Source organism: Alexandromys fortis, unplaced genomic scaffold (genome assembly GCF_014885135.2).
Source record: "Alexandromys fortis isolate MF-2015 unplaced genomic scaffold, M_Fortis_MF-2015_v1.1 scaffold_11, whole genome shotgun sequence".
In the NCBI taxonomy this organism is placed as follows: domain Eukaryota; kingdom Metazoa; phylum Chordata; class Mammalia; order Rodentia; family Cricetidae; genus Alexandromys; species Alexandromys fortis.
The window spans coordinates 10,897,429-10,918,422 of NW_026067912.1; the positions used below are offsets into that span (position 1 = coordinate 10,897,429).

General features: G+C 48.3%; 1 protein-coding gene across 1 annotated transcript in view; it reads right to left on the reverse strand.

The window, feature by feature from the left end:
* The window catches only part of Slit3 (slit guidance ligand 3), a 589,149-nt gene that overhangs the window by 128,020 nt on the left and 440,135 nt on the right, over positions 1-20,994 (reverse strand). The window contains exons 7-9 of the mRNA XM_050138600.1: positions 16,358-16,429; positions 10,605-10,768; positions 2,577-2,718 (exon numbers count right to left, since the gene is read on the reverse strand). Of these exons, the coding sequence (XP_049994557.1) occupies positions 2,577-2,718; positions 10,605-10,768; positions 16,358-16,429 (378 nt within the window). The remainder of the gene's footprint in view (positions 1-2,576; positions 2,719-10,604; positions 10,769-16,357; positions 16,430-20,994) is intronic.

The following is a 20,994-nucleotide window of genomic DNA, read 5'->3' on the forward strand; positions in this document are numbered from 1 at the left end:
AACATTTTGTAAAATAAATGGCATTTTTGATCACAGCAAAAAGAAGGAAGCCTGGAATTTTAAAGGATGTTTCTTAAAATGACACTTTCGCTCAAAAAAAAAAAAAACCCTGTCACATTGTTCTTGACTTTGTCCCTTTAACTTACAGTGGTTAAGAGCTCAGGAATCATCTCATATTAACATATTAGTTTGTCAGCGTTTGTTTTAATAGTCAATGTCCAAACAAGTCCAATCATCCGGGTGTGATCTGGCCGGTATAGGGGACATTTTTAATATAGGCACCTGCAGTTTTGTACTTCTGAAGACCTGAGCTGACCTGTAAAGTCCACACTTGGGGACATATGGGAAACTGAAAAGAATGGGATACAGACAGAGATGGGGCAGTGTCCCTGGATACAGCCTGGCAGTTTAACTTGGCCTCTTCCTTCAGGCTATCCGTTAGTGTCTTGGCCAAGAGGAAAGTCTCCAGGTGTCAAAGAATAAGATACAAAACCTGGCAGGCGGAAGGAGAGAAGACCCGAAGAAGATGGGGGCTGTGCCATGGGAATCTGCAAAGACGTGGGGGTGGACAGGTGTTTTCACCAGAATACCCATCTCGAGAGAGCCAAAGTCCTACCTGACATAAGCAGAGGCCTCTGAGGAAGAAGAGCAGAGTTAACAAGGCAGAGGAAGACAGAGCAGTGGGAGAGATGTGGGACGTCATGGGGATGGGGAGAAATAGGGACATGAACCAAGAAGAGAGCCAATGATGAAGGGGACGTGGCACAGGAAGAGAAAAGCAGGAACAGATGGACAAGAGGAAGAAGCCAGAAGGGGAGAGGTGGGCCAGGGCTCTGCACACTCCAGGAGAGGGCTCTCTCCAGGTCTAGGGCACAGCACTGTGGACAGTGACGACGGCGGACTGTGATTGCTGGACGGCAGTGGGCACGTGCGATGACCTCACAGGGTGTGGACAGCAAAAAGCCCTCCCCACTCATTAGCTCCCACCCTGGTAAACACGCAGACAAATCTGTGCCCTCTGGGACTGGGGCAGAGACTCAGAGGAGCGTTGGTGAAGCAGAAGAAAGAGGAGCAAACCAGGACTCCACTGGTGTGAGCCATGCGCTTCTTTCTCCCATCTCAACCACACTGCAACCAAAGTCCACAAACTGCCCCGTGATCTGGCCCCCATTTCCCCTCTGTCCATAGCTCCTCTACATCCCCCTTGTTTCCTCTGCTCCTGGTGTGCCAGACACACCTGCACCTCAGGGCCTTTGCACACAACCTTCCCGCTACCTCTGCCAATCTTACCCCAGAAGTCAATTTCGCCACACCCTCCGTTTGCGTCAGCTCCTTTCCCGGCTTCACTTTCCTCGACACACCAGCCCGTTTTTGACGTGTTTTTTGACTTTCTTTATTGTTTGGTCTCTCTAGAATACACAGGCCACGATGGCAGATATCTTGTCTAACATTGTTTGCTGCCCATCTCTTGGAGCACAGACCAACTGCTGCGCAAACACACAGACAGACAAAGTGGTGAATGGACCCCAGGATTGGAAGGAGTTGGGAACAGAAGTGTCTGAACAAGGGAGGTGGAGGCAGAGACCGAGCAGGAGGCGATTATGCAGCCAATAGGCAAGGGACTCTGGGACTTTCATTCTGAGGGATTTCATCCCATGTTGTTTAGAAGCCTCCATCAAGTGCCAACGGTAAAGACAGGACACGAAAGCAGCTGTGACCCTCTAAGAGCTGGCTTGAGGCCAACGCTGAACCGATACTCTGCTTATCCTAGAATGAGCCAATGGCTGCGTTCTAATTCACGAGGGAACACGGACAAGGCTGAGTCATAGGGACACATCTTACCGCGGGGTCTCACATTTGTATAGTTGCATAGACATGCACAATCTCATCTCTTTACCTGCAGAGCCAATCTAAAGGACAAAGGTCTCATAGGAATGATAAACAGCTATGCATGTAGCTCAGCATTTTCCTTCCTAGCTCCCTGCCCCATCCGGAGGCCTTCACTAAGCGCTCACACACAGTACTTCACCTCGTTTTCACCGAGATTCCTGACACGTAATACTACACTTAGCAGGCTTGAAAATCAGCGGTAAGAAAACCAAAGAAAACACGGAGAACTAGTTCACCAAATGCCACCCAGCCAGACAGTATGCAGGAGATCCAGGGTATAGACTCCATCTGACCCCAGGCAGGGACTGACAGCTTGCTGAGGAGAACCAGATAGAATACATCTTAGGCTGTGTGCACTGTGTGTACTTACTCCATATTGCCCCGAGGGACCAACCAAAGACAGTGTAAACAAACAGGGATGCATGTGTCCCAATTAAACTTTATTTGTTACATAGATGTTAGGTGTATCTCCTACAGGCTGTAGTTTGGTAATACTATTCTTCAGTCCATGTTCTTGAGCACCGAGCCATTATACAGATGAAAACCTAGAGCCCTAGAAAAGAGGTTCCTGAGTGTTTTTAATGGTCACACTTAACAGCCCAACATTTCTGATAGTTCACAGAGGGCCTGGCTGAGTCAGAGGGGTGAGCTGACTAGGGATGGAGGAACGGCAAACGGACACTTACATTTCCACGATGCCCTCTGGCAGGTTGGCAGGGATCTCTGTCAGCCCCTTCCCTCGGCAGTCCACGATGTTATTACTGCATGTGCAAGCAGAAGGGCAGGACAGGGAGTTGGCATTGCAGGACGGAGCCTCAGAGTGGGGACCTGGGAAGCCAGAACATAACGGTCAACTTGTGCCAGTGTTAGCAGCTTCCTGGCAATGAGTCTCCTAAACAGCTTCCCAAGGGTGGATTACCATCAGCGGGCATCTCCTTCTTCTGGGAGACAAGAGAGAGGTTTTTTGACCTTAACCCCACTGTTTGGGGATCATCTCATCTGCTTCATTATCCCATAATGCTGCTTCCTCTATAGACAGAGAGTACAGAGCACACACCACACACGGAACTACGACCAGCACATCTGAATGATACTTTGGGGTTTTCGTACGACTCCCATTTTAGGGCTGAAAGCCACTGGTGTCACAACCAAGTAGGAGGCTAAATAGTGGCAGAATTTCCCCAATTGCAACATTGACCTTGTCAAAATATCAGTGCATTGACCAGAAGTGACACCCAAGCCATATCAAGCCGGCTTTTGTGTCCAGAGAAAAGTCAAATTAAACTTACTAGGTAAGAGGTGAATAAGTTGCTACATATTTTGGATTCAGTTTTTCATTCTGTTTGATCTAAGAATCAGTGTACCTTTAAGTGTGATTAAAAGCCCAAGCAAATGGTATCTCAGGAGTTTAGTCTGAAGACCAAACAATAGATAGATTTTGCTACTAACTCAATTCAGCATTCAAAGAATCCTCAAGATCCCTCATGACTTCCTTTGGTGGTCATGTTAAGCCCTAAATGTAAGAAACACATGGAAATGTTTTAAGGACACCGACAAAATTTCCCTGCTTTGATCACCACCTCCCAGTGTGGTAAGAATCTCAAATATGTGGTTTGTTTTCACATGTGGACCCAGACCAGTGGCATCCTGGGTCCTTAGCCTGTGCTCTTTGGATGCAGCTAGCAACTGGCATCTCAATGTCTTTCTGTATCTCCTTCTGAGCAAAGCAAGGGCAGATGAACTCTGCACACCGCTCACTGCTCAAACATGGAACATAAGCAGGGGACAATGACTTTTAGTTTGGCCTGTGCTCACTGGGGAAACCGAGTCCTGAGTGAGTCTTGTCTGAGTGGTTGAAGAAGCGGTTGCCTGGGGTAAGCCCTCATCTGGACACCAGGGTTCTAAGTGGAGAATCCCATACCTCACATCCAGGAGTGACCATGGCCTCCCTTCTGTAGAAGCTCACCAACACACAAAATAAAAACCTTAAAGAAATGTCGAGACAACCAGGACTTCAGAGACACAGTTGACATTCCCGAGGACCCAAACTGGACCATGGAACAGGTCACAGAGCTCATGACTTACACTAACACCCAAACTCAAACATGCTCTTAGAGAGGAGAGAATCTGGCTTTGTTGCAAAAATGACATAAGTCTATTTCTCAGAAAGTGATAAAGCAGAAAGCCAACCTGGAGAAGCCTGGGGCCAGGAGCCACCAGAAGTGCGGCAGTGGCTGGCAGTGGTGGAGTACCACGGACTAGGTTTGGACTTTAATCTTCTTTCTTCATTTGTGCTTCTTTGTTTTTCAGTTTCCCTCCTTTGTAAAACAGTGGGGGTGGGACAATCGCTGTACCTAACCTACAGCATGGCTTTGCCATGAAGCAGAGGCAGATAAGGACTGTTTAGAAGATGTCTGCCAGGGTAAGGGCTTCCTAGAGTCAGGGTCATTGCTGGTGGGGCTTTTGCTGCCTCCAATTGTCTGAGAGTTCTCGGGCAAGTAGCAGAGCTGAGTTTTTCTGCTCTCATCTCTGAAGATGAGGAGTCGCTAAGGCATGAATTCTGAGGTCCTTGGTGAGGCTGGGAAGCCACCTGACCTTCAGAACAATGGATGCTGGGGGCGAGGGACACCTCGAAGTGTGTTTTATTCTCATTTCTTCCCGAAAAGCACACAAAGGGTCCAGCGTGGAGGAAGGCTGGGAACAAACAGCTGGCCTCCCATGCCAGGGCTTTTGAAGTGTTGATTACTTTCCCCTAAGGAAAACTGCCAGGCCAGTTCTTCTACATCAAAGGGTGAATGAACTTGACTGGGCTAGGGGAACTACCACACCCTGGATATCTTCCTGTGGGGGGAAATGCTGGTCTGAGTCTAGCAACTCCACCCATTCAGGCAGGTGGATCTGAGGATCGCCCCTCTTTTGATCAGGCAAAATATGACTTGCAGAGTATGCATCAGAAAAGCTACAATAGAGGGAGGCATCAAATTCAAGGGCTCCTGTTGGCAACAGGAGCTTGCGACATGGAGTTTTTCAAAGGTTCCCTCTGACTTCATGTTGCAACGAACGAATTCTAAAACCAGACTCAGGTAGCAGTCCCCTGGGAACCGGCTGGGTCTTCCCTAGGTGGTTCTGAGTCCGATAGCGGGACACGCTATGTTTCAAGGCATGTTGTCAAGGCAAAAAGAAAAAAAAGAAGGCTTTAAAAAGGATTCCTTAACCAGGTCACTAACAACACCTTTAATTACACAGAGAGAATGGTGGTAATTATAGCCTCTGTCAGCACCCTGGGCTGGCAGCTCCCCTGGGAGGCATTCACCACCCTCCGCTGGGGAGGCCAATACCCCTTGTTTAAACACTTTAAGTTTCAATCTGATTGAAAGACAGATTCCCTCCCTGGCAAGCACATCCCTCTGGTGAGGGGACTGAAGAACCAGGTCCAGTGCCCTCAAGGCCTGGGTGTCTGTAAGTGATGGCGGAAGTCCCAGCCCTTTGCTGTCTCTGTGCAGGCTGAGAATGTAAATTCTATAAGGCAATGACCTTTTCCAGTCTTACTGTTATATTCTCACTGCCTAAAAAAGGTCTGGGCACAGAATGAACTTAATAGACACATTCTGGAGACTAAGGATGGGCACATGAATGAACTAGGTTAGGGGCCTGGAAAAGGTGGGGATGGTAATGTCCCCGAGCTACAGAGGTGGGAGTTACTTCTGGGTGCCCCCAAGGAAGGCTCCCTGAGTTCTGAGTGTCCCCAGGCTCTGGGAGGTGGGTTTGGGTGTTAAATAGGAGACAGAGTGGCCGTGGAAAGGGACCTCTTCCTGAGGTTCACTCTTTCTACTACGGTTCAGTGCTAGCAAAGCCCTTTACCCAGTGCATGGTCTGGTGTCTTGAGGTGCAGGAGAGCAGTGCACGGGACAATGGAGGCACCAGTCCTTCCTTATATGATACAAATTCAGCTGGCCCTGCTCAGATACCACTCCATCTTTGTTCTCCTCCTAACTGGCAAAAGAGGACGGTCTAAAATTGCAAGGCCCATACTCGTCTTCCCAGATGATGGACGAAGATTGCTGCTTTTGGTCTCGGATGGGCCCATGGAGATACCAAGAATGATCACCTTTCTCGAAACAGCAGCCAGCACCCAAGAGATGAAGATTACGCTGCATTCAGTGCTCTGGATATATGACAACACTTGATCCTCAGTGGACCTGTGAGCCAAACTCTGCCTCTGTCATTCCCATCACACTGATGAAGGACCCGCAGAGTATGAAGGTTAAAGAAACTAAGATCACAGAGCCGATTCTCATGTGTGAACGAGCACTGTTCTGTCTCTTCTGAGGGGGAAAAAATAACACCACCTAAAATGCTGCTCTTTATAGCTACAGAATTGAAAATCCATGGAGTCTGGGAACCTCAGGAGGTAGGAGAAGGGACCAAGACATGGACCGTGCAAGCTACGCTAGCGAGGGGCGAACACTCTCTTGTTTCTTTTCTTCTGATTAAAAAAAAATCACCCAGTAGAGTGCAGAGTAAAAATATCCAATGGCCTTGTGAGTATATTGAAATAAATTAATTCCAGTATTCAAATTAAGCTTCCCAACTGGCCTCTGGCCTTTCAAAAGCCAACACCAGACTTCAGTGACAAAGGAACTCCAGCAATTACGATGAGAATATAAATGAACATGATTTAAATACCAGAGGCATGATAATTTTGGAAATGGCTAAATAAACCTAATAATCTCATTCCTGCAATGTTCAATTATGGTATTTTAATTAAAACCTCCTAAGGAGAGGGGTGGCAAGACACAGCCTACCTTAATTATCTTTATACTTAGTAACTAGTTGCAAATAGGAAGAAAGAAAAAGAGAATGAAAGAAAGTTACTGTTTCCAGGGAGATAAGTGTATTTTATTTTCAAACGGTAAAAGAGAAAATTTATGGAGAGGCTGTTGGGATTCAGCATTGTTTAGGGGCACCTGGAAAAAAAATGAGATTTGTCCTTTACTACAGAAAGATAAGATTGATATCCTTATGAAAAGATATTTCATATTCAAGGCCACAGGTCTGAAGTGCATAGACAGATCAATGGGCTCAAAGACATTCAAAGGAAAGAGATAATTGATTCAGGAGGTCAAATAGTTAACAAATAGCCATAAATTATGAATAATGACAGGTAGGAATTCTCTGAGATTAAGATATCAGGAAAGAAACACATGGAAAAATAAATCTTAGAATATGAAGTCCCAAATAAGACCATTAAATGAAGATGAAAAAAAAACCTTACAAATCATATAACACTAACCCTTTTCTAATGTATTACACACTTTGATAAAATTCTGATATGTTCCAAGGGACAAGCAGATGAAACATGGCCTGTGGGTCCTTAAAGCCCTCAGGCTCTAGAAACAAAAGATGCTGACAGAGAAATCCTTTAGTAGTCACTGAAGGCGGCCCAGAAGGGCAGGCTGTACCACACAGAAGATACTCTGATAAAAGATAAAATAGAGATGCAGTCCCTTCACCCTGGCTAAAAAAAATCCCAATTGCCTCCCCAGAGGGAGGAAATGAATGTCTTAGACTGCAAGGGTACAGTTGACAGGAGATGCATTTTGCTAAGTGTGCTGCTGGCTGAGTTCTGGTTAGCTGGAGAGATAATGTGTCCGTCCCCAAGGCTTCTGGGGGGTGAGAGGAGGCCAGGCTCAGGATGGCTGGATTTAATTCAAGGGCGCTATCAGGGACTTGGGCAGGCAGGGCCTCCCAGCTAAGTGAGATAAGGTCCGGCCTATCTCTGGAGCTGTGTTTCGGGGAAGGTTTAGCTACCATGGGAGTTTTTCTCCTGCGGCTTTGACAGGGCGCTCTGGGGTAGGAGCTACAGGCACAGGAGACTTAACTGATGCTCCCTGTGCTTGTTGCTCCTGAGTGACCATCCGCATCATTCAGAAGTTTTCGTCCCTCACTGAAGGGCCCTAAGTGAGCTGTTCGGTTTGTGTCTGGGCAATTTTAGACAATCCCCGCCAGGTCCACACCAGGCAGCCTCCCTCGGATGCCTTGTCAGGCTCTGGCCTGAGGTGGGTGGGTCTATACCCTCCATGGTGGAGCATGCAAGGGTCTAGGACAGTCCTTCTTTGTGACCTTCCTCTCAGGGCCTCCCAGACTGGTCACCACTGTCTTAATTGCCTTGTTCCATACTGCTTTCTCTAGCATCCCTTATCAGAACCTTATAAACTACCTATCATACAGAAGAGGCGACACTTGTGGTGCCTGTACCTCTCATTTCTCACTTGCCATGGTACTGTCCATTCCTCACAGGGGCTCAATACGCCAGATCCCCCAAACACTGTGACTAACTGTGACCCTTTTTTAAAGCTCAGAACAGTCTATGTTTTAACCCCTGGGTACCTGACGAGCCACCAAAATAACCCTTTGCACATAGGGGAGTCCCTCTGAATTACTGCCCTAAGTTGGTACTACTGGAGACAGGGCAAAATTCATAGCTTATGAATGTCTAGAGATTGAGGAGGAAGGCCATTCTCATGTCCTCAAAAGACATCTGGCTTCATGACAGAAATGACAAGGACCCTCACATGCAGTAGGCGTGGCTGCCGTAAGCAGGGAAGAGATAAGGCTGTTCTCTTCCTACATTTAGCCAAGGAGGCTGCTGCTAGATCTAGGCTTTTCAAAGGGCTAGGGCTCAGGCACTAGCGTTTCTAGGACTGGAGCCAGGCGACCTTCTTCTCTTGGGGCTTGGGTTCTGGCCGCTGTTGGGTAAGCAGGGCCTGGGCAGTGTGCTGGCAGGAGGCAGCTCTCATGACAGGGACGTATCCATGGTCATATGCCACTTCCCGCGCACCCACCTGTCATGTAGTGTTTTCACTCTCTCTAATTAGTTTTCCTCAGTAGCTCTTGGATGGCTCCTGCACTCTGTAATTATTTCTTTCACTGGCACTTATGCCGATATTGCACCCTTTGCCTGATAATTACTGTAATTATAGTCGCTATATTTGAATCCGGTGCCTGTGTGATAAACGGTTTTATTATATGTGTTTGATGGGAAGCGATTTCTAAGTGGGCGTCCATAGGAAGTTATTGAGGTACTACTTAGGGATGTGTTAAAATGTTTTCGAAGACTAAATAACGTGATGAAGTACAAGGTGAGGAGGGCGGAACGAGCAGGGGAGAGAGAGGAGGGGCACCCTGAATTCAGGAACTGAATGGTTCACCCACAAAGTCTATAGTCTGGGCATCCTGGGGCCTGGATGTTTGTTAATTGAGTTTGTTAAGCCCTTAGTACCATGGTGGTTAGTTAAGTTTGTGTTTGTGTATGTGTGTGTGCGTGCATGTGTGTGTGCATGCGAGTGCATAATATGCATGTGTGAGTGTGTGTGTGTGTGTATGTGTGTGTGTGTTTTGGTCAGCTTGACATAAGCTAGAGTTATCTGAGAAGAGGGACACTCAACTGAGAAACTGCCTTCATTAGATTGGCCTATAAGGAAGTTAGTGAGGGCATTTTCTTAATTAGTGGTTGATAGGCAGGTGTTCCTGGGTTATATAAGAAAGCAAGCTGAGCAAGCCATGGGGAGCAAGTCAGTGAGCAGCGCTCCACCACGGTGTCTGCCTCCGTTCCTGCCTTGAGTTCCTGTCCTATCTTCCCTCAGTGATGGACTGTAAGCTGTAAGATGAACTAAATCCACTCCTCCTCAGGCTGCTTCTGCCTGATGTTTTAGCTCAGCAGAAGAAAGCATCCGAGGACAGCACTGCAAATGGGGAACAGCGGGCAGGAGAAAGAAATGCCAGGGCGGCTCCTGGTGTGCACTGACTCCAATCCAGAGCTGGCTTCCTGGAACCTATATGACTCTCGGGGAATTGCTGTGCGCGTGCTTTCTCTCTACTCTCCTCCCCAAACCCAGGACTTGTCTCTACTTCTCTGCCATTGGTAGAAGGAAACAGAAGCAAACAAAAATTTGGGATCTGGCTTCCAGGCTGTGCCCTCTGGGAAGATCTTGGGTCACTCGGTCACTTGCCATTTTTGGAGATCTGACTTCGGTGCCCGTGTGCGTCAATTCCGAGTGCTATGTAGGCAATCTGAGCCACTATTACACCCCAGTCGCCCACAGTTCTAGCCCTTATGTTTGCTCAGCACATCCTGCGGGCCCACTAAGCTATAATCATCAAACTTCACTTATGTCGCTCTTAACAAGCATTATGCTAAGTGTTCTATACTCATTATTTTCCCTAATCTTCCCACTCATTCTTTGAGCTGTGTTCCAGCGTTATTTCTATTTCAGGTGAGGGATAACTTTTTAAAATCACACATCAGGACTAGGACTTCTAGCTAGACTGGCTTCGTCCAGGCCCTGCAACTCCCCAATTCTATGGGCATTTAGGTGGCAGAGGTGTATAGTCAACACAAAAAAACACCTCATTATACCTGCATCCTGATGACATGCTGATCATCAAATTTGAGGTTTCCTAGAGCCAGGGGTCTATGGGGCTAACAGAGAGTGATTCAGGAGTTCTTCCAGCATCTTCTGTTTCAGATGTCAACAGATTCTCTCTGAACCCCTTGCAGAATGCAAGCTCTTCAACCCATTACTGCATCTCTCCGCTGACTAGGGGGGGGTTCCTTTTTTTACCAACCCCTGGGAGGGATATGCTCAGGATCAGGATCCTGATGGGCATGCAGATCTTAGCCTAGGAGGGGAGAGCGGGCAAGGCAGGCTCACCTGGACACACATACTCTTTCTTCTGCACATCTGCCACATTGAAGCCTCGCAGGTGCACAGGGGCCATGCAGAGGGTGAACTGGCCAACTGTCCGCCGCTGTCGCAGCCAATCTGACAGCCAGGCCAAATGGCAATCACAGTACAGATGGTTGGAGTGGAGACGCCTGGGAAAAAGAGAGAGAGAGGCCATTACACAGAGAAGAGAGTGGGCGAGACCTCTGGTGTCCCCGGCCCCATCATGATAATTTACCTGAGCCCAGCGCAGCATTCCTGACCTCTATGCACAGGAAGAAAATCAGAAACCACTAATATCTTCAAGGGTAGGTAATAGTCAATAGTTCTGGTCCTGGAGGTTTGGAGCAATTTCAATAATATAATAGTAATTCGGCTCTTTTCCTTTCCAGAGGGGAGGGAGGATGACATCACTACAGTGTGATGGCAGAGAATGACACCACCCATCCTGGTGTGAGTCAGAGAGGGTGACTCTGCCACACGGGAGTGTAGGACTGACAGCTGGCCTAGATGGAGTTCTGCTTCCCCTCCGGCTCTGTTGGGCCGTGTAGCTGAGATCTGCTACAGCTTTCTCTGCTTCTCCTTCGTCGCCTCTAAAGTGGCCTTTGTGATCCCACAGCATAAAAAGTGGGGGAGCTCTAAAGCCAGGGCCAACTGTGCACCCAGGGCAGGGTGAGGGGTCACAGAGAGAAGAGGCTTTCTGGAGGACATTCTTTCTCTCTACCCTCCTGCTAAAGAAGGTGTCCTTCTAAGCAGGGTCTTAGAATCCCTCGCACTCTCTCCACAGTTTTGCCTTCTTGGGAGGACCTGTTTTACCTGGTGGTTTCCCACTCTCACTGACCTAGATGCCTCTGGGAAGAAGTCGTCTTCTAGACTATGATTCTTCAGTGGGACCTGGGATTCCAGATCAGTTCCTGTTCTTCAGTGGATAGGAGTCCCTAGATGGGTCTGCCTGTCCCACTTCCAAGGGGAAATCTCCTCTGGCTCAGTGACTTGAACTTCCTCTTATGAGCCAGGAGGCAAACTGAGGACACTCGGGCACTTGTGGCGGGCCCTTTGTAAAAACTCCAAGCCATCATCTCCACCTTCCACATTCCCTGCAGTTGTTGGAGCTGGTGCTGCGTGAGTTTCAGGAGCGTTAGACTCAGGTTTCGTTGTGGGTTCCCAATAGGTAATTCTGAACACGCCAATCAGCCAGCTGTTCCCTTGGGACTGTCAAGAGCCCCGTGTCGGGCCCATTAATACAGCGTGGAAGCCCAGAGAAGCGGCTTGGATCATGTCTGCACTATAATGAGAGAACTGGAGGGCCCTTGACTACATCCCACTTAGCGCCAAGGTCAACATTGCCAAATACTAGCCAAGTGCAGCTAACTCGGGCTGTGCGCTGGATGAGGCTTCTGTGCAGTGGGCGCAGGACCACAGCAGGCCAAGTCCACTGGGTCTTGGCTACCCCAAATCCGAGCATTTCAGGTGGATCAAATGAACCCCAAATTAACTTTTTTTTTTGCTAAAAATATCTGTAGATATTAAGTACTTTTTGAATTTCAGATTAAGCCACATACACCTTCAGAAACTCCAAGCCCTAGACACAGAAACTATAAGGTTTCCCCTTTAGTTTCCGAATAATAACCCTCAGAGCTAATGCAAGCATGGCCTCCCCTAAGCCTGGATTCTGAATCCAGGAAGGGCACTGTGGTTAAAGTCCCAAGCCAGAGGGAAACACCTCACTTTGTGCCAAGAGCAGAGGGAATATTTCTTATCATTTCCTAAACAGCTGGAGGAGACGATGGATTTTCCTGCCAGCTCCTGCCAGGTAGCAGAGGTGCCTGGGCAAATAGCACAGTGGTTCTGTGAGGGGTAGGGAGAGCACAGGGCAGCCTGCCCTGTAGAGTGGGCTGAGGGGAGGGGATTCTATTCGTGCCAGGAGACTCAGCCAGTTAACCAGCTTGCCTTTTCTGTGCCCTGTCTGGTAGTAATACAAAGGTGTGAAGACAACAGAGATGACTTTGAGCATGGGTCTCGGAGGGGGCTAAATCAGAGCAAGTTCACATCAGTTCCAATTGAGGGTAAGAGTTTAAGAGAATGGGGTTTGGGCATGCCCAGGTTTACATCATTTCTGGGTTAACCAAAAAGTTAGAGGCTTCCCTTTTGAAGATTGTGTTAAGTGCATTTTTTTCTCAGCCCCAGGGGGCTAGCCCCAAATGACCGCTCTTCTCAATCTTGCTACAGATGTTTCTATCCCTCGGAACATCTTTCTGAGACCTTCTCCCTTCCTAAGTGGGGTCACAGAAAAGTAGTGACCTCAACTGATACAGCAGCCACATGGAGCCTTAATCCAGAAAAGCCCTGGGCAGGGGACAGGCTCGGCCCCCCTCTGTTCGAGATATTATTTATCAGAAATGACAGCAGGGTCAAGCTAGATAGATTCTTTAAAGTCATCTTTCACACCCTGCTTGGAAGATAAAATGAGGCAGCTGCTCCAGATGCTAACCACACTTTTTGTTTGTCTGTGTGTATTGTGCATGAGTGTGTGGTGTGTGTGCACGTGAATGTGTGACTATGGGTGTGCACAGGTGGAGGTCAGAGGACAACTTGGGTGTTAGTCCTTGCCTTCCTTTGTGTCGGAGATAAAGTCTCCATTGTCTGCTACTGTGTAAGGCAGGTTAGCCGGCTCGTGAGTGTCTAGGGGCTCTCCTGTCTCTACCTTCCATCTTACCCTCGGAGCACCAGAAATTACAGGCCAGTTGTGGACTATCACGCTGGCTTACTAAGTACCATTTAAAAAAAAAATAACCACGAACATCATCAGATTTGGCGTGGAAATTGCCAAGAATGGCTCAAATCCTCTGACTGAGAAGGGAAATTATTTAACCACGTTTTACCATTTTAAGTTGTGAGGGTAATGACACAGAGTTTCTGCGTCATGTGGAAGCTCTGGTGTCTCCTTGCTTGGCTCATCTGACCCCATGGTCTTCTGCTTTTCACCCCTCTGGGTGATGTGAGCTCCGGCTCGGAGGCCAAATGATCTAATCCTGGCACTGGTTCCGGCTTTCTGACTTTGATTTTGGAGCGGTGATTTCATTCTAAGCCTCAGTGCTACCAGCTATAAAATGGGCAGGACCATTCTGCTGGCTGAACTCACTCACGGGGAGTGCTTCGCACAATGCCCGGCACATGGTAGGACCGCGCAGAAATATTTGCAGTATGATGGATTTGAGTCTCTTCCCAAACCCTGCCTGCCTGTGGCTGCGGCTGCTTAGATATGTGAGTGCGTCCAGGTGGCTGGGGTCCCGCGTGCTGTTCTGTGATCTTCTGAGGGTGGACACACCATATTCCACACAGATGAGACCACCTCTGCGGAGCAGAAGGCGAATGCATACAAATGCCAATTTACAAAAGGTGCCTTTTAGCCACAGATGCCAAATTAAATTTCCAGCAAATCCTTTTAGAGAGGGTCAGTGTTCATTTTCCAGCAAATGTGGCCTTCTGAATTCTATGGAAGAGCCTGCCTTTGGAAATCCCATTTAGCACTTCCTTCCTCTCTCCTCCTCCCTCCTTCTCCCACACTGGTCGCCCACCCCCAACGCTTTAATTACAGTGAAGGGGGATTAGTCAGCTTGTCCCCTGGGAGTTCTGTACTGAGCCATCTCTGAATTAAACTAAAGAGAAAATGGCAGCAGGCAGAGAGAGCAAAGGGACAGACGACATTGATGGATTGATCTGAACTCATTAGATGGATATTTGGTACCATCGAGAAAAATCACAAGCGAAATGAGATAAAACTTACCCACTTATCCTCCTCAATGTGTCCCAAGAGGGTACCCAAGAGCCTGAGCTAGCCACCTCCCTCAGCTCTTGCGGACCTATTCTCCCTCGGTCACGGTCAGGGTTGTTTGAAAAAGACACAGAGGGAAGACTGTAACAGGGGAAGTGTCGGGAGGTGCTGCAAGGCGGTTCCACAGGGAGAACTTCTGGGTACCCACTCCTTTAGGAGAACAGACCCAGCACCCTGAACCTCACTTCTGACTTCCCGTTTTGGAACCCGGGCTCCAGGCCTTTTCAGCTTAATTGAAGTTTGCTGGGTGCTCAGAAGACGAAATGGTGTCTCCTTAAAATTCTATTAATGTAGCACTCCGTTCTCAGAGGGAGGGAAAGTGACTTATTTTCCTAAGATGTGCTGTCATCTGAGGGTATCCAACAGGAATCTGGGAGCAGAGATAAGAAACTGGTCTGGGATGATAATTATTGGTAATAATTAACACTACTGTGTGCACGCCACAATAGGCACTTCCCGCATCACATATCATAGTGCACGCTCACAGTGACTCCTGTGTGAGCATGTATTACTAAGACCCTGACCAAAGCAGAGAAAGATGAAGGTGTGTCTTCAGTGAGTGGTGGCCCCTGCATGTAAACTCAGATCTGCCCGCTCCAAAATGCTCTGCCTTGCTTTCCTGTACATCCCTACCTTGGTCTTTGTTTACTCTCACCTAGAGATAAGCTCACTCTTACCAGTGAGGAGTTCAGTGGCTTTCAAACTAGAACAGAACGAAGCTTATAGCCAACAGATGTATGGGCAAGACCCCAAGAGGTCTCCACCCCGAAGGCCTGGGGTTGGGCCTGGGACTTCTGTTTCTGGAAAAGTTCCAGATGGTCCTGAGCTGTGGTCTGGGGAGAACTGCTTACAGGATTTTATGTTGTCTGAGGAGCACAGAGGAGCTTGCAATGGTCAGTCCAGATTTCTAGGAAATGGTGGCAATAATATATAATGCTATCTATTACCCACAGGGTGCTGGGCACTGCATAGTTAGTTCCAAACACTCCACCATCAGCCATATTTATAAAAGAAGGAAAAGCGGTCAGAGAGCCAGTTAAGGTCGGAGGGCATTGCAGTTTATTGCTTTGGCCCTAAATGGACTTGGCTCAGCTGTCAGGGAATGGCTCTCATTTTCTATTGTGATGCAGACACTCTGGAAGGTAAGAGCATCAAGCAGGAACCTCTTTGGAAAAGCCAAGCAGTTCTACTGCAGAAAACTTACAGATGGGTTACTGGCTGAATGCAGAGTGCCCCAGATAATACGAGTCATGGGCATGCTTCTGGAGCACCCAACCTGAAGGCTTACTCTTATCCAAGGTATTGAAAGACGAGGCACTAAGTTAGTGCATTCTAATACCCAAATGTTGTCCAGAGAGCAGGAGCATGGAGCAGGTGGCACCTTGGTGGGGCAGATGAAGGACAAAGAAAGATTCCTTTTCCAGTCCCAGAAGGGAAAATCACATTATGACAGAACCTCCGATGAGATACGGTATGAGTAAAGTCAATGGCAGATGTGTGTGCGCGCGAACACACACGTGTGTGTGTGTGTGTGTGTGTGTGTGTGCGCGTGCGTGGTGTGTCACTGTAAAAGTTTTCTGTTTTTAAATAAGTAGACTTGGTAACATAAAACTAACACATTTTCTAGCAAACACAGCAAACACAGTGCAGGAAGGTTTCTCACAGTTCGGGGCGAGAAGAAATGAGTTTTCCCAGCACAGAATGGCAGCTAGGAATCCAGGCTGCACCATGACCCTGCCCTGCACCTACCTGCCTGCACCTAATAAAGTTCCCCCTTGCTGTATGACTTTGGTTATGGGAGCCATGTGCCCATTCACAGTCCGGTAGGTTTTACAGGCAGAGACAGCAGCGCCTGGGGATGCTTAAGGGAGGAGACAGGCGGGGAGGAGGCAGAGTCTTTACTCACAGAGTCCGGATCTTCGGCATGTGGTTGAAGCTGGTGACCAGGATGCGGCTGATGTTGTTGTTGTTGAGGGTGCTGAGGAGAGAGAGGAAAAGGAAGTTATAAATGAGGGGCACTGAGATGTTCATAAGCATTGGGGAGGAATGGGTGTGGCTGTAAAGCAAAAAGTCAGCAACTAAGAACCAGAGCATCCAAGTGTCTAGAGACAAGAGGAAACTCTCCAGAAAATGTGTGTGTGTGTGTGTGTGTGTGTGTGTGAGAGAGAGAGAGAGAGAGAGAGAGAGAGAGAGAGATCTACAGTCCTGATTCATGTCCGTTTCCCCACCATCCACGAGCAATAAATCCCTGACTTCATCTTGCTATGCGATGAGTTCTTTATTAAGTATCTTTCCGTCTTTTTGTTTTGACAGATTCCTTGTATTTGCATATGTGTAAGCATATGTGTGTGGGCATGTGCACATGAATGTTAGTGCCCATATAGGTCAGAGGCATCAGATAGCCTTGGAGCTGCCTGGCATGGTTGCTGTGAGAGGAACTTGAGTCGTCATCAAGAGCAATATATACACAGAGTGGCTGAGCCATTACTCCAGCTCCGGCGTCTTTAATTCTTACTGGGATAAGTCAGTACATGCCAGCTACCGTTCTTTTAGGGAGAGGGAAGATGTACCCCTTTTGACTGGGAGTACAAAACCCTCAAAGGAGATGTTACACTCTTGTTACAGACGAAGAGGCTGAGCTGCAGCCAGGAAGGCAACTTTCCAGCTTCGCCATAGCTGCTCAGCTCTGCGGGTGGGTTCGGACCAACCCCATTCTCGTTTTGTTCCCTGTACACACTAGACATGATGCTATCTCGATAGGCTCATCTGTATTTCCCAGGCATCTACTGGTCGTTCAAGAGTAAGTTAATTTATCCCAAGAGGGACCAACTCCATTTCCCATGTTCCCCTTGACCATGGATGGAGTTCCCATGGGGCAATGTTAGCACCAGCTAGTCCTTTCAGCAGGGAAAAACACAGAGAAAGATGAGAGCTGGACAAACAGAGCTAAGGGAATACAGCTGCTCGAGAATTGCAATCAGGGTCTAAGGAAGTCCTGCCTTGGTTTACCCATTAGACACGCCCATTATGAAGCCCAGGAGAACGCGGCAGTGAGGGAAAACTCTGAAGGGGCTTCTGCAGTTCAGGTAGGTGACTACACACTAGGGAGGTGGCCTGGACTGGGAAGGACAAGCCTGGGTCTCCAGTTCTGACCGCACACTTGCTTTGCATTCTAAAGAGCAAGAACTGGATCCAGCCTTTGGTCTGCCCCTTCCTGCTGCCGACTTGTTCCCGGGGCTTTCTTTTCTCTGATCTTTCCAGAGATGTCCCAGATCCTCACTCTCTTGTCTCTTCTCACCCAGTTTCTCCCATGCTCCTCTAGGCCACCACTGGTCTGTAGCGGCTCAAGGAGGAGCCACTGTTAGGTAAGAAGACTGTGCTGTGGGCTCTTGGTAAATATATTCTCTCTCCCCCTCCCTCCCTCCCTTCCTCCTTCCTTCTTTCTTTCTTTTTGTTGTTTTTTTGAGACAGGGGTTTTCTGTGTAGCCCTGGCAGTCCTGGAACTTGATCTATAGAGCAGGCTTTCCTCAAACTTAGAGATTCCCCAGCCTCTGCCCCCTCACCCTCGGGCTGTAATTAAAGGCATCCACCACTGCCTGGCTAAAGAATGCATAGCCCTGGCTTTGCTGGAACTCGCTCTGTATACCAAGCTGGCTTCAAACTCAGAGGTCCGCCTTTCTTTCAAAGTGTCTTCTCTGCGAGCTACAGACGCAGGGCATAGAGTAAGCGCTCAGTAAACAGAGCCGATCAATTTCCTGACTGCATTGGAGAGAATCTAGCCTTGGCTTGTCCTGCAGTGGTCTAGCCCCCACTCCAGCCTTCTAAAGGGAAAGAGCACTCACCCAAACATTGTCACTCCATGCTGGAGCACTCACCCAAACATTGTCACTCCATGCTGATTACTTATTCAACCCTTGTGACCTTAGTCCCAAGCAGCGGTCCAGTGATCACACCTGTCATTCAAATCTACTCCTCCAATGCCCTAGTCTCTCCACTACTTGCTTGGCCAACAGGAGGAAGGTAGGGGGCACACAGAAGAAAAGAGCCTGGTTCTTGTTCCCGCACCTTCTGCTAGCCACTATGCACCCACCGTGGGTCTGGCACGGTGTCAGGTATGCAGTAGAGACAAGCACACCCATCTACAACCACATGTGTTTGTGTGCCTCAAGCAGCTGCGCCAGTTCAGAAGCGGAAACCTTTTTGGCTCCTTTGTGTAGCTCTCCCCTCCCTAATTTGTTTTTGTGTGTGCACGTGTGTGTATCCTGTCTCTGTCCACCCGGGAAGCCTTTTGGAGTGTTTTATCGGGCAATACTAAGAAAGAGTTCAGCCCATTAGGCTGAGTTCCACTGCATCAGGAAAGCGTCCAGGACAGAAGCAACGCTGTCGCTTCTCCCCTCATCTCAGAATCCGGCCCCACACTTGGGGGACAACATCACGTGCAAGGCCATATACAACGTACGGAGCCAGGAAGGGAGCAACCAAGCGCTTGGTTCAGATCCCACGAGTTCGCAGCCAGCCCTCACTTGGCTGCAGATACAGGGTAGCTACCACTCAGGCTTCAGCTGGGAACTGTATCCAGCAGTGGCCCAGCAGCAATGACTTATTAACATATTACTACACTGATATTTAAATGTGAGCCGTAATGAGAGCTATAAAACATTTACGATAATAGCAATTATTCCAGAACCCGAATGGCTAAACACAGTATCCACACTCTCATGATTTGCTGCTTGGGGCTGCCTGGCCCGGGGATGTCAGAAGGTTGCTAACCTCTCAGACACTGATTGCCCTGGAAGCTGCGGTGGCGGTTTTGCGAAGAAACACAGATTCGCTTGATTTCTCGTCTTGGCAGCTTTGGCCCAGGGAGGGAACACCGCACTCTGTCTGGCTTTTAGGTCCTGCCTAAGCATCTGGCATTCAATGAGAGAGTTGGCATGAGGTTCCCAGTGTAGAGGGGGCAGCCCTGGTGAGCATGGGCCGCAAAGGCAGAGCCCTCGTTAGAGTCTGGCTCTGCCGTTTATAGCCCACGTCACTGTGGGTAATTTTCTGAATCTCATTACCTTTCTCCTTTGCGACACAGGGGTAATCATAATGATCTCACAGAGTTCAGGCAGCGAATAAGTGAGATGCATCCATCCCCAATATTAGTCATGAGGTCCTTATACGGAGATGGGCTCTGGGTTATGGCTCTGTATCCTACCATTCAATCTTTCTCATGAAGGGGTGGAAAGGTGACTCAGTTGGTAAAGTGTTGACCCTGCCATCGTGAGAACCTGAGAGTGATACCCAACACTCATGTCAATTCTTCTCATTACCCCATGGAATCAAGGGGTGGGGTCAAGCCTTGAATCCAAGCAAGTGTGACCTCAGTAATGAGATCCGTATAGGCTCCTGTTGCTCGGATGACCATGACTTTGGTGGCATGATTTTTTTTTTCTCCAACCGTTTGGAGGTCCTAAATCTAAAATGGGTCCACGGGAATGTACGTCTCAGGAGTCTTTGGGGGTGGAGCTTTGTTTCCTCCCTACTGTAGCTTGAAGGGGTTGTCTACATTCCTTGATCCATGGCCCCTTCCTTGCGGCACTCCAACCTCTAAGGATCTCACGATGACTGCCTACTATCCCTTTTAAGGAACCTTGTGATTACAGCATCTATCTGCTCACAAGATCATTAATTTGGTCCCATTTTTAAAGGCCTCTTTGACCACTTAGTGTGACATCCACAGACTCCTGGGATGAGGACGCAGGGATCTTTAAGAGCAACTGACCAACGTCCTATTCCTTGAAACAAGGTATATAAAGCACCTAGAATGGACCAAGTTCTGAACCGACTTTCAATAACTGTCACTGTTGTCACCGTCGTTTGTGGCTAGCCCTTTCTTCTGTGGGTTCACAGAGTCTCAACTGATAAAGCTAGCACTCTGAGGTCAGGATTATCACCCTAATTCTAGAGATGAGCAGTCAGAGGCCAGGAGAGGCCGAGGGTTGGTCCTACAGGGGCAGCACGCTGGCTGCTGGTGAATTCTGAACTGGCTCTCCTTCCTTCCTATCTCATTTCCCTGACTCACCCACTGCCCTTTGCTTTTAGGCAAGGTGGCCGCTGCAATACAGCTCCTATCTTGTCACATCTACTCTGGACCCAAAGCTAGGAAATCTGCATAAGCCTCCTGTCACCTCGTGTTTTATAAGCCTTAGCAGCAGAAAACAAAAGGCTCCCTCTGCCAGTGCCACTGTCCCCACTTCCCTACAGTGCTTAGGCTGCCTGTGCTGCAGCCGCGACCTTGTCAACCTCATGTATTTACCTCCAACCCCTGGAGAAGCCATGCTGGTTCCAGGTCTACCTTCGGCCCGCTCGCCTTGCTCTTCTGAAGCTATGTGGAGAAAAGGTGCTTCTCCCAAATTATCCAGGTAAGACTGGAGGTTTTGCCCCTAAGGAAATACTATTAATTCAGCATTTTCCTTTAGGTTTTAAGCTCAAATCTGGGATCACATTTATTCTGTTAACTTCTTTTTTAATTTAAATTTTATGTGTATGGGGATGTTT